The sequence below is a fragment of the Dipteris shenzhenensis genome, chromosome 11 (assembly GCF_047967505.1).
Source record: "Dipteris shenzhenensis isolate YYH24624 ecotype China chromosome 11, Dip_SZ_1.0, whole genome shotgun sequence".
NCBI classification, from domain to species: domain Eukaryota; kingdom Viridiplantae; phylum Streptophyta; class Polypodiopsida; order Gleicheniales; family Dipteridaceae; genus Dipteris; species Dipteris shenzhenensis.
Genome location: NC_141606.1, coordinates 1169093 through 1182337, shown reverse-complemented (window position 1 = coordinate 1182337; position 13245 = coordinate 1169093). Strand labels below are relative to the sequence as shown.

The window sequence follows — 13245 nt, the reverse complement described above, 5'->3', positions numbered from 1 at the left end:
AGGTCAATATGTGCTGAGCCATTTTATTAATGTAGTCAGCGGGTGAAGCGATCCCTTCCTAAGAAGATCCTCAGTTCTACCCTTGTGCATAGCATATTCAACCAACCACAACACATCTTGGAATTAGCATATTACATCAAAACCCAAAACCCAGATTTATGAAAACATTTCTAGAAAATCTACCTTAAACATGATCATTCAGCATTATTCAACAAATCTAAACCATGGGGTGAAGTTTTAGAACCAAAAAGGCCTTGGAAGCATGAAATTCGACATCATGTGATAGGGCCCTAGCATGAAATCCGACATCATGCAACCAAGACCTACTTTTTGCAAAAAGTAGGCCTTGGTTGCATGATGTCAAATTTCATGCTTCCAATGCCTTTTTGGATCTCAAAAATCGCCCCATGCTTTAGATGGGCTGAGTTATTTCATAGGTTCGAAAAAATTTGGATTTATTTACATTTCGGATGCTACACCCTAAACCCTAGATGATGAATTAGGGTTTGGATGTCTAACCAAGGAAAGAACTTTTTTTGTGGAATTTTCTTGAACCCAAATGCTCCTACAACAAATATACTACATGGGTGAAATTTCAGCCCAAAAAAGGCCCTAGAAGCATGAAATCTGACATAATGTGACGGGCTACTTTTAGCAAAAGTAGGAGCATCTGGTTCAATAGTATTCATGATTTTTGGGTTTTCCTATGCTAAACCCTAAACCCTAGTTTCAGTTTCCTACCAGGTGAAGAAAGATGGATTTTTCATTTAAAATAGAGCCTAGAGATGATATGGAATCAAATGATGAAAATAAACCCTAAATCCTAAGTTGTTAACGTACATGCCTTTTTTGCCTAAACACAAAGCATGTTAGCTGTAGCATCCAATTGGAATCCCTTTTTTGGTCATCTTGCACATCATGTTCACTTGAAGCCTAGCCACCTTCTTCATCTTTGTCCCTAAACAATGACCTCTGCAAGTCCAAGAATTCATCATCAGACATCTAGTACACTGGCTTAGCATCCTCGATCGCCTTCTATGTGAGATGGCTTGCCTCTAAATCACTGAGGCTTGAGTCCCCTTGAGTCATCAAAGTGTGCGATCTCATGGTCCATTGGATCGATGTGGGCACCAAAGTCAATGATATCCTTTCTGGTGTCATTTGCAAGTTAGCATAGTACCTCATCCTCTCAAAGATCAGTTTCCTCCATCACTTCTAATAGGGTAAGGTATTCCTCACCCTCAATAGTGATTGGATCAATCAATGTGAGGTCTGGCCTTGTTGTTGCCTCATCGTAATTGTAGGGGCAGGATGGGTATGCACGATTCAAATATACAGATAGGATGATCTTGCTCTTTGGCTAGGCCTATATCATGCTCCATAATTTCTATGTCTAGGTTAACCTCGTCTACTCTACCACTTGTGGATGGACCCGCTCGACCACTTGTGGACGTAGAAGGACCCTCGGGCTCTTATTTGACATCCTCATCAAAGTTGCTAGTTGCGAGGAGAACAACAAGGGCTACATCTCTCTCTATCAAATGAAGGGGGGATAATGAAGTATCCTCGAGGGGAATAGAATACTCATGGAGAGAGAGAGAGAGAGGGACATTATCCATGGTCCTACCTAGAGTCTTCTTGAAGTTAGCACTCTAGTCAAGAGAGCTCAAAATATCCAATGGGACCCATTGGTGAGGGGAGTTAGCAATCATGATTGTCCATGGATAAATCTATCGATAAAATAAAGAGAAGGATTATTAGCAGGAAGGAAAGATCTCAAGTGTGATTGGAGATGAAGTGGCTTGTAAAAGATAAGGTAAATTTGGTCTGCTAAGGCATGGGAAGGTGTGGATGAAATCCATTGGTCAAAGGCTTCTCTAGGGGAAGCCATGATGTGGGTGGATGCTAGGGAAGATGAAAAAGAAGGCTAAGGAAAGAAGGATTATGTAGGAGTGTGAATAGAGACTATGAAAATGACACTTGGTAATGCACTTTATAAAGGGGGCATTGCCCTAAAAATACTTTAATAAAAACACTCTTTAAAAGTTGAAAAAAAGACAATAAATCTCTCTCTCTCTCTCTCTCTTGGTGCACTATTAAGAAACCCTATGTATCACTTGCTTTCAAGGGGTATTTAAAACACCACTCAATTAAAATTTTCAACCCAATAAAACCACCCCTCTTACTTAGTAACTTATGAAGTAAGTGATTTTTTTCTAAAGTCGAATTAAAAAACCCCTCATATTATTGTAATCCTATTAAATTTATTTGAAAACTTGAATTAAAACACCCCTCCTTTGGATGCATATGGAACATTTGAGGTGAACACCTCTCTCTCTCTCTCTCTCTCTCTCTCTCTCTCTCTCTCTCTCTCTCTCTCTCTCTCTCCCTCCCTCCCTCCCTCCCTCTTTCCCTCTCCCTCTCTTTTTGTCTATCTCTTCCTCTCTCTCTCTCTCTCTCTCTCTCACACACACACACACACACACACACACACACGGTCCCTCTCTCTTCTCTCTCTCTCTCTCTCTCTCTCTCTCTCTCTCTCTCTCTCTCTCTCTCTCTCCCCCTCCCTCTGCCCCCCCTCTCTCTCTCTCTCAATCCTTCCCTGTCTTCTTTCCTCTCTCTCTCTCTCTCTCTCTCTCTCTCTCTCTCTCTCTCTCTCTCTCTCTCCCCTTTCCTCTCTCTTTCTCTATCCCAAGACAAAGTAGCCCATATATATGATTCAATAACACAAAAGTTGCTTATAGTCTTGTCACATTTCATGAATCCCATGCTTGTAAGGCTAGATTTCCCATACATTCAATCTACAAATACGGAGGGATAACAATCATTTAGAGAAAAAAACTAACAAAAAGATCTGTGATTATCTACTCCATATAAGCTTTGTTTCTTTTTCTGCATAAATCTTGACATAACTCAAGCTATTGTCATGCTCTCTCTCTCTCTCTCTCTCTCTCTCTCTCTCTCTCTCTCTCTATGTCTCTCTCTCTCTTTGTGTCTCTCTCTGTCTCTCTCTCTCTCTCTCTCTCTCTCTCTCTCACACACATACACACACACACACTCTCTCTCTCTCTCTCTCTCTCGGACACAATACACATATATGCATATTTACACTATTTTAAAATGATAAGATTTGTTCATAGACTCTACAAATGCTGATAATTAAATATAGTCTTAACAATCAATGAAAGTTCACTTTGTATTATTTGTAAGGTCTATTCATACATCTAACAATGCCTCATGGCTAAATGTGGAAACACTAAGGATCAAAGAAACTAAATATTACTAATCTTTAATCTTTGGGACAAAAAGATGTGGACTCCAGCCATCATGTCTCTATTATCTCTAGAGTATGTGGGGGGGGAAATTTCTTACAAAGGATGTTTTTCTCATCCCTATATCTAAGTTTGCGATTATCAAGTCTAAAATAATCGTCTTGGGGAGGGCTTGATGTTGCCAACTTCATTTCTTCTCTGATAAACCACATGGTCCACTCCTCTTCTTGTTCTAACATTAGATCCGGATGTCCTTGCCGATAAATGAATACCTCGATAACCAAGTTGTGAGTCCCATCACACAACTCATCATCCATCGCTTCACATTGCAGATTTTCCATCTAAATATTCTATATGTGAAAGACATACAAAGAATTTTCCTTCTAATGAAATACCTACTAAAATGGAAATCTGTCACAATAAGAGTAGCCTGTAGCATTTTCCTTTTCCATATAAGCAAGAATTGTTAGATAGACTTACCAAAATGTCACATTTGAAGTGTTCAATTGACATTGTACCAAGTCTTCACTATGGCATGTTCTTGTTATGCATCCATTGTTAAATAATTCACACAACTAGTCTAGTTCTAAGCTCTTGCAAGTACATCTCATCTTTGTTTTCCTCAATTGTTTACAATTAGCAAAGAAATCAACAAAGAATGGGAATGGAAGAAACCAACTCAGCCTAGCATTTCATATCATTTTTGACATCATTGAAAATTCTACTTCTATATGATTCACTGATCTCTGTGCTTGGAAGTGGCCACTTTGGACTGTTAAAAGAAGGAAAGGGAAGATATTCTTATCTTCTATATTGACCTTCTTGATCCACCATGATGAACATATAGTCTAAAAGAAGGTTCAATCCTTCTTCAACCCTAATGGCATGCGAGCTTCATACTGAAGACTACCAATCTCAATGTGAAGGACATGAAACACCCTAGTTATGCTCCCACTCCTTGTAATTGGATGGATACAAATCTACCAAACAAATGCAAGGATTGTCAATGTCTCTAGCTAAATCAAATACTTTAAAGCATGACCCTAATACACTGTGATTGGGCCTATGATATTGAAGGCTATATCCAGATGCACGTATGTCCGCATGGGTAAAGACATGTTCACGAGTGACTATCTTGTTGCCGGGGGATATTTCCAAGATTCTACCTTTCCAATGTTTGTAGATGTCCTTGCATCCTTTTGAGCGACTTTATAGCACTTACGATTAGTGGGTTGCACATTGTGATCCAAGAATTATTTTTGTAGAGCTAAGGAATCCATTCCTCATACTCATCCTTGATGTTTTTCAGTATAATGGATTGTGACGTACCTCGATATCTAGCATTTTCCATCTCCATAGTCTCTGCTCCAATACCATATGATTAACAATAGTTCTCATCCTCTCTCTCCTCATCCATTAACATAGCCCCTCAGAATTCACAATGTCTATCTCCAAACTCTCTCGCTTTCTCTTCTCCAAATTCTTCGTCTCTCTCTCTCTCTCTCTCTCTCTCTCTCTCTCTCTCTCTCTTTCTCTCTTTGTCTTTCTCTACATCTATCTTCCTCTGTCCCTCTATTTATTTTCCCCTCTTTCCCTCTGTCCTTTAACGTAACCCTTGACACAAACCAAGTAACAAATATTTTGAAATGATTCAGCATGATCTCTCTCTCTCTCTAGATCTCTCCAGCATTCTCTCCCTCCTTACCTCTTTACGTCAAGCTACTCACTGACACACAAAAACTAGAAATTATTCTGTAATACTTAGTTTAGAATATGAAGTCTATTCCTTACTCTCTTTCCCCTACCTCTCTCTCTCTCTCTCTCTCTCATATCCCCTAAAACATAATCACTCTCTCTCATTCTCTCTCTCTCTTACTCTCTTATCCTCTTATCATCCTCAAACAAAAGAACTCACACCAGTTTGAAATACAATCCCTCTTTCTTTTTTTTCCTCTACGTCTGTGTCTTGCTCGATGATTCTCCTATACCAACAAATTCAAAAATAGTGCTATAGCTTCAAATATCATCTTCTCCCTACACTTGCCTTTTAAAACAAACATATAGATAGAATGTCACATAAAAACTTGCATACTTATAGTAAAAAGACATTTTTGAAAGTGAAATCACTTCATTACCTTGAAAATATGTGTCTTTTCTTTTGGTATTAATTCTTTAAGCTTTAATAAGACACAGAAAGGGACAAAAATGATAAAACCTTTTTTCTTCTTCCTTCTAAGCAAAGTCAAGTTGAATCTAACACTTCTAAGAGAGAGAGGAGCAAGTGGAGAAGGAATGAAAGAGGAGAAAAGAGGGATGAGTAGAGCTTGGGTAGAATTTTTCTCTGAGAGATTTTTGCAGGTGGATGAAAAATATAAATAGAGAAGAGGGAAAATGATTAATCAAGAGTGGAATGAAGATAATTTGAAACAAGCTACTAGCAAGTGGTGGGAATACATTTTGGGAGTGCATGGAGGAGGTAAAATGTTTGGGAAGAGAGAGAAGATTGAGAGAGTTGATTTGAAAATCAAAGGACTGATTCAAATAGTTGAACCATAAGGAAAACGTGAGTATAGTTCTAGTTGGGGGATAGATGGATGGGAGGAAAACAAGGAGGTTGGACATGGTCAGCAGGCTAGGCTTGTCAAAGGTAATATTTTAATATGAAGCACCAATGACATTTTTGTAGGTATTTTGGGAAGAAAGTGGAATATCTGCTAGATTTGGGGAGCCTCTGTTACTGAGAATTCCACATGGCATAATCTCTTTTATGGATTTCATATTCCCTTATCCAAGCCTCTAATATTTTAATAATTCCCTAAAGGGCCCCTTTTTTAGTCCAAATTTTTTGTATAATAAAAGTGATTACAGGGAGAAAGAGGATGGTTTAAGAGGTTGGGAGTCAATTATGGTGGGGAGTAGGAGTAGGATTTAGTTGTTGGAAAGTGATTTGGGTGCATAGGTTTGGTTTGGGGGAAGGTTTGCAAAGGTTTTGGGACATTATTGGCACTTTTGAGAACATTCAGAAATTTTGGGGAAGGGTACCCGTGAGTCACTTGTTGGGTATGGGGACCACCACAAGGGTGTAAAGAGAGTCAACTTGAGGAAGTGGGGGGCCCCTCTAAGTGGGAGAGGGAGGTGCACTTTTTGGGATCCCCAAGGGCCTAGGGAGATGTACCTTTTTGTCCCCATATGGGGGTGATGGGACCCTCCATAGGCCTTGTTAGTTCATAATTATCCATTTTGCTAATCCACTCCTTATGAGGCCCTTTTTGAGTCCGAAATTCAACCTAATGATGGGCATCTCTTTTGCACATGCACTATTCTTTGACCCTTGTGCTCGTATGTGGTGCCTTCACCCTTTTGTTGGAAATGCATAGAAAGCGACTTAGAGCTTTGGAGCCTCCCCAACTATTGAAATCTCTTTCTATTGTACATGTGGACCTTTAGGGATGCTCTCGCCTATTTGGCTATGATCAATGTCCTCATGGTCTAGTCTGTGCACTTTGGGACTCCTTTTTTGAAGAATTTTTTGGACCTCTCGACCTTTTGTATGTTCTATGCTGCCTCTGCCATGCTTCTGACCTTGAATGTGTTGGCGCATTCCCATACGGTCCTTCTTTGGTAGTTTCTCCTTATTGTGACAACACGTGGTACTACTCATGCAGGGTCTTATATCTAATCTCATTGGCTAGGACCACTTTGCCTGCTGCTCCTTGTAGTGTCAGAGCTTGCTCTAACACCATCTTGAAATGTGGCACCCTCTCATTTTAGTGGGCCATGTGTGGAGTCCCAATCCCACTTCCTAGCCATCCACATGAGAGTCCAATCCAACAAAATGGATCCAAGGATATAGGGGCCTTATCTGCCCTCAGCCAATGTATGACCTGCACCATCAATATCTCCTTTGTATGTTGGATTACTCACATGGACCTTGTGCATGTGGTAGTTTCACATATGGCTTGCTAGACCATATGCTTGAACAAATTTAGGTGTGATTTAGTTATCATTTTGTGGGAAGATGTACATATTTTTTGGTTTTTTTATTATGCACCATGCAAAAGTGCTTTAATAAATATGCATTGGTGTACTTCTACCATCATGTGTATGTATTCAATGGCTACAATACTTTGCATGGGCCTTAAAATGAGTAAAGATTTATTTTCTCATACATTTTGGTGTGATACGAATATCATTTCTACCCTAAGATATGCATATTCTAGCTTTTTCCTCATGATATACAATGGTGTCCTTCTACCATCATGCGTATGCATGTGATGGGTATGATACTTTGCATGCACGTGAATATGAGTAAGATCCATGTGCTTCCAAATTTTGGTGTGATTCAAATTATATCATTTGTGTGGTAAGCTTAACATGCATATTTCTAGTTTTTTCCTCATGCACCATGAGTAAGTGCTCAAAAAAATATGCATTGGTGTACTTCTACCATAATGTGTATATGATTGATGGGTTTTTGTTTGATGTCTATGATACGTTTTGCAACTAGGTCACAACCTTAATACAAGTAAGGTCCATGTGCTCACAAAATTTGGTGTGATTTGAATATCATTGGTGTGGTAAGACATACATATTTTCCAGTTTTTTCTTCATGCACCATGCATAAGTGCTCCAAAAAATATGCATCAATGTACTTCTACCATCATGTGCATGTAATTGATAGATTCAATATATTTTATAGGTTGTAATATGAGCAAGATCCATGTGTTGTGATTCAAATGCCCTTTGTGTGCCAAGACATGCGTATTTTCTTGTTTTTTAATAATGCACCATGTGTAATTGCTCCAAAAAATATGCATGAGTATGCTTTTACCATCATGTGTGTGTGATCGACGGGTATGATACTTTGCATGGGACTTGCTATGGGTACAATCTATGTGCTTGCAAAGTTTGGTGTGATTCGGATATTATTTGTATGGTAAGCATGCGTATCTCCATATTTTTTTGTCATGCACCATGCAACTCTCCAAAACTATGCATCAATATACTTATCCCATCACGTGTATGTGCCCAGTTGGTATGATACTTTGCAAAGATCTTAATATGAGTAAGATACATGTGCCCATAGATTTTGGTGTGATTCGGATATCATTTGTGTGATAAGACATGCTTCTGTAAAGGTATATTTAATATAGTATGTATATTGAATATATTCAACATATTGAACATATTATATATATTTAATATCTTCAATATATTACCACACGATAATACAAGTTTACAGCAAGGTATAAATATTCAATATATTACTGCATGATAATATAAGTTTACCACGCGGTATAGATTATATAAAACATACGCTGATTTTGATGTGTCGCATGGTAAATATCTAGTCAAATGGTTTCAAGTATCTTGTTGCAAAAAGCATAGTTTTAGATTATTTATATTTGAATGTTTTTTATGTTTTTAAATTGTTAAACATATTTTTTAAAACTAAAAAAAGTTTTTTAAAAAATTATGCACCATCGCTTCTAATCCACACACCAGATCGAACGGGTCATTCCTATACCAACTTTAAAAGCTATTCAAAAGGCCCATACTTTATATCCTAGTCCTTCCTATTTTCTCCCTATTTTCTAAAACCATCTTTTCCAAAATTCTCTTTAACACATTTTTGCTACTTTTTGCTTGTCGTGGGTGGTAAGTTGTAGATTTTCTATACAAAAGCATATGCACTTCAGTTAATTTCTTGATCACTTTACTCATAAAATGTCCATCCTAATCTAAGATCAGCTCAATCAACCACCCAAAGCCTATCATGATGTTCTGATACACGACTTTTGCCATACTTTGTATTGCTTGATTAATTTTGAGGGCCACTAACTCAACCCATTTGGTGCAGTAATCTATTGCTACCATAATATATTTATTGTTAGTATACCTTGCAAGTGTTTTGAATAGTCCAACAAATCTATCACCTCTCTATCACACACTTTTGGAATTGTTGAGGTAATATCAGATTATTTGGCATATGATCCACATTCACTCAAGTGATCCTCACTTTGAGAAAACTATCATTGCTTAGCAAATTCATGGGCGCCTTTTACCACTATGGGCCATCACAAACCTTTCGAGAAAATATTTATAATGATTAGTTCTCCTAAATAGTGGCCTCTTGAAACACCTTGATGTGCTTCTTATGTTACTAATCATGTTTCTGAATGTAGCAACAAAGTACATGATCAATTCCATACAATGCACATGCTGTCAATAAGAATTTGTACTTTTTGGAGATAGCCTCCCTCTTTGATTCTCTATCATTGTTTTTTAGAACATGCCTTCCATTAAAAAGTGCAACATCTATTCCATAAGAAACTGTAACATCTATTCATGCTAGTCTATCCTTCAGAGCAACTCCACCTTAAACAGTCCAGCATTTCGTAAATCATCCAATATGCCTTTTGTAAGTAGTTCTCTCGACTCCAATCAGCGAGCAATCAGCTCAAGTAGTCTATAATTAGATGTTGGTTTCCTAGTGTATGAATAATTGTGTATTCAAATTCTTGTATATAGAGTCCAACACATAAGCCTTCCTATTGGATGCAACTTAATAACCAAATACTGTAGAGTTTACTCTTCTACAAGAAAACAATTATTTGCCTAGTAGATAATGACAGAATTTAGTCAAAGTAAGCATTTTTGCAATTATCACCATAGTTTTCATATTTCAAAACCAGATAAAGCCAACAAAAAAGAGTCAAACTGACTTTTTCTTGGAGAAAAAGTAATATATTGTCATTTGATTCCATTTATTCCAATAAAAAATTATGTCCGAGTTAGTGCCCAAGTATGCTCTTGTTAATTTACTTGTTTTCCTCGTCTTCTTTGGAGATAAAGACAAAATTCAAAGTGCTTTAAGCTCACACCAAGGATGCCTTTATTTAGCCTTTTGGGAGTGTATTTGACGAGTAATGTCCCTCCTTGAGTGCTTAAGTTATGAGGTCCTTGACATTGGCCACGAGTTTGCGAGCAACAAATCGGTAAGTGTTGAGTATATGCTCCTGAGTCCTAGGCGTCAATGCTTCTAAGCTTTGTGGTTTTCATACGGGCGATTTGCACGGAAAATCTTGTACACGATTTCAGTCTTCATCCTGTACGATAACGTAGTTTATATTTCATGACATATTAATCGAGGGGGAGAATCAGGAATTTCGAACTTTTATTCGCTATGAGAATATTCTAACATAATTTGAAGGCCTTTTTTGTACTTGGGATGTTGACGGATTTCTGTAGTTACGTTCACATAATGTTTGAAGGCTGTCGAGTTTAACCATTATACTCTGAAGAGAAATTGCAAATGACACAAAAAAGAGTTAGAAGCGGACGGGAGCTGCAATGCGGATGGGTTGGGGCAATTATGATGAGGAGGCGATTGGTAAATTTATGGAGAAGTGTCGAGAGCGGTAAGTTGTTGCCGATGAGGATTGGGGAAGATGTGTATTTGACGAAATAAGGAGGTGGCATGATAATCGCCGTTACGAAAACGAAAAGAGCGAGGGAGCAGCAGCAGCAGCTGGTGGATGATGCGTGCATGTCAACTATACGATTGAATAATTTTGGGGAGATGAATTGGCTGGCGATATATCCATCAGACGACTTCGTCGTTAATCTGCTGTTGCTGTCATAGGTTAGATCGATATTGTTGCTTGTCATGGTTATATTGTTCACACAGCACTCCTCGCCTCTCCTTGTCTTTCCTGGCACCCCACACCTCCGATGCTCCGCCTCCGACAACGCCCTTCCATCACTAATTTACCTTCTTCTCAAGCTTCTGGTCCACGATCCACACCTTTCGTCCACCGTCCACGACCCACATCTTCCCGCAGCGTCGTATCCCTCTTGTCGTCCGTCATTTACCTGCAGCTGGCTCGGCAATACTTGTCTCCCATGGCTGCTCACAACAAACTCTCCGCCCTCTGGAGTGCCATGCTTGGTCTCATCTTCACCCTGGCTGCATCCCAAGACGATCCAAGCATCGCCCCTCCTCTGGGGAACGTGTAAGTCGTCTTTCCTGCTTCTGTTGCAGACGTGTCTATCCAATTGAGCAAACAATGGAAAGTAGAGGAAAAAGTGATGCGGGCGAATTAAGGGCTAATAATCTTGCTAGTCTCCTATGCACTATCTCGTAATGAGGTATAACGAAAGATCGGAATGAGCCCATTTGGGATTATGTTGGAAGAACCCAAACAATATCCTAGTTTTTCGTTAAATGACCAATGGACGGGCGCTAGAGTGAGAAAACTGATCAAGTTCCCCATTGGTGGACATCAGCCTGGTGATGTCGTTTGTAGGAAAGGGGGTACAGATCTACAGATGCTCGCCAGGGGCGCCAGGTGGTGGCCTCAAGTACCAGTACCAACGACCCGAAGCCGACCTGTGCGTAGCAAGCAATGACAAGAAACCAAGCGTTCGGGGCTACCACTACTTCCTTCCTTATCCGGATGGAGGCGGCGGCAGACCTACCTTTTCTCTTCTCGCCTCCCCAGGAGACAATGCAACGGCAGTCCCTTCGAGTACCGCAACATGTAATGTACTTGGCACCAGTAAGGATTCTTAGCATAGGAAATTCTCGCACAGTTCTCTCCTACACCTCAGAATTGTGCGTCTGGGAGTCTACTTACGGAAATCTGCAAGTAATTCGGTGCAGAGTTTGTGTTACAACTCACAAGCTCAAACAGCAATAGCCGATGAACTAAACTAGTATGATTTTTAATCCATGCAGTCGAAATAATATCGAACATTTCCGCGGATGATCCTAGCAAGAACATCCCCAGTCTGCTACTAAGAGCTACTTCTCACAGTGGCAATGGTCCTCTAAGCACAGTCTCGTATGCGCAGCGCGTCCACCCCGTCGGAGGCGTAGCACCCTCGGGCCCTTGTTCTGACGCAGGAACCTACATCAGAGTACCTTACAGGGCACGATATCGTTTCTGGTCACAGACTTACGTCCCATCAAGCAGTATACCTCCATCTCTCCTTATTCCACAAGGAAACAACACCCCGCTAGTTTCTTTCTTTGGACAAGGCTTCCAGATTTACAGGTTCAACGGATCGTGGGCTCTGTTCAACGTCAGCGCTGATTTATCCACTCTACCCGGAAACCCTGCTATCGGGAAGCATTACTACCTTGCCAATGTAGATGCAAAGGGTGGGCAGGCGAGTTGGGAGGTCTTCGCTCCAAGAGGTCGAGTCACAGCAAAGCCCCTAGAGAAGGTGCAGAAGGACCCCGCAAGTGTTCCATGGCTATTAGCGCAGGCAACAAGCTTTGAAGGCGACGCGTACGTGAAGTTGTGATCATGTTGATGCAGAACTTCTCGCTACAATCAGTAATCGTTGCTTTTAAGCTAAAATTATTCTTCAATTTTTTGTAATAATGGTGAGTTATGGATGCAGATCGTTCTTGCCACAAGTCGCGTACGTGCAGCGACTGGCTACAACAGGAGGAATAGCTCCTGCATCAACCGCGGGAGCAAAGATTGGAGACACTTATTCCTCCCCATATACTGCAATTTACAGCTTGTATAGAGCATAATTCGGTAGGAGGACAATTGCCAATCAATGGGGAGGCTGCTGGTTCTTCTATTCTTTAAATAACTCATCCACACCCATTTCACCCTGCAAGCAGAATTGAACACGGCCCCCGCCGAGGGAGGGAGGAAGCCCTACCACTAGACTGCCGCGGCTTCTGTAGTGGGGCGTGCTTCTTTGCGAGAAGTTGAAGCTTTCACGTGAAAGGTCCTATTCTCCCTCTCGACTAGTCATGTTTTATTGACTCATCTGACCTTGTACACACTTTCCACAACTCAATACCACTATGGCTGTGCTCAAAGCGAGGATATTTTATGTTGGTTAAAATTTAGTTGTATGTGACCCATATTGATAATTTTTATTGGATAACAATTTATAAGTTATTGAATGATCTGTCCAATTGACATAAGTTGCTTTTATAATG

The 13245-nt window shown here is 39.9% G+C and overlaps 1 protein-coding gene across 1 annotated transcript; it reads left to right on the top strand.

The window, feature by feature from the left end:
• Positions 1 to 11180: 11180 nt before the first annotated feature.
• LOC147896458 (uncharacterized) lies at positions 11181 to 12825 on the top strand. The gene is made up of 4 exons (XM_087381882.1): positions 11181 to 11290; positions 11565 to 11818; positions 12016 to 12571; positions 12687 to 12825. Exons 1-4 carry the CDS (start codon positions 11181 to 11183, stop codon positions 12823 to 12825), a joined length of 1059 nt encoding a protein of 352 aa, XP_087238008.1.
• The last annotated feature ends 420 nt before the right edge of the window (positions 12826 to 13245 follow it).

Bases quoted from the DNA above. Each gene is read 5' to 3' on its own strand.
- LOC147896458 (XM_087381882.1), top strand. From the start codon at position 11,181: ATGGCTGCTCACAACAAACTCTCCGCCCTCTGGAGTGCCATGCTTGGT. The intron at 11,291-11,564 runs GTAAGTCGTCTT...GGTGGACATCAG, and splicing joins GCCCCTCCTCTGGGGAACGT to CCTGGTGATGTCGTTTGTAG. The intron at 12,572-12,686 runs GTACGTGAAGTT...TTATGGATGCAG, and splicing joins ACAAGCTTTGAAGGCGACGC to ATCGTTCTTGCCACAAGTCG.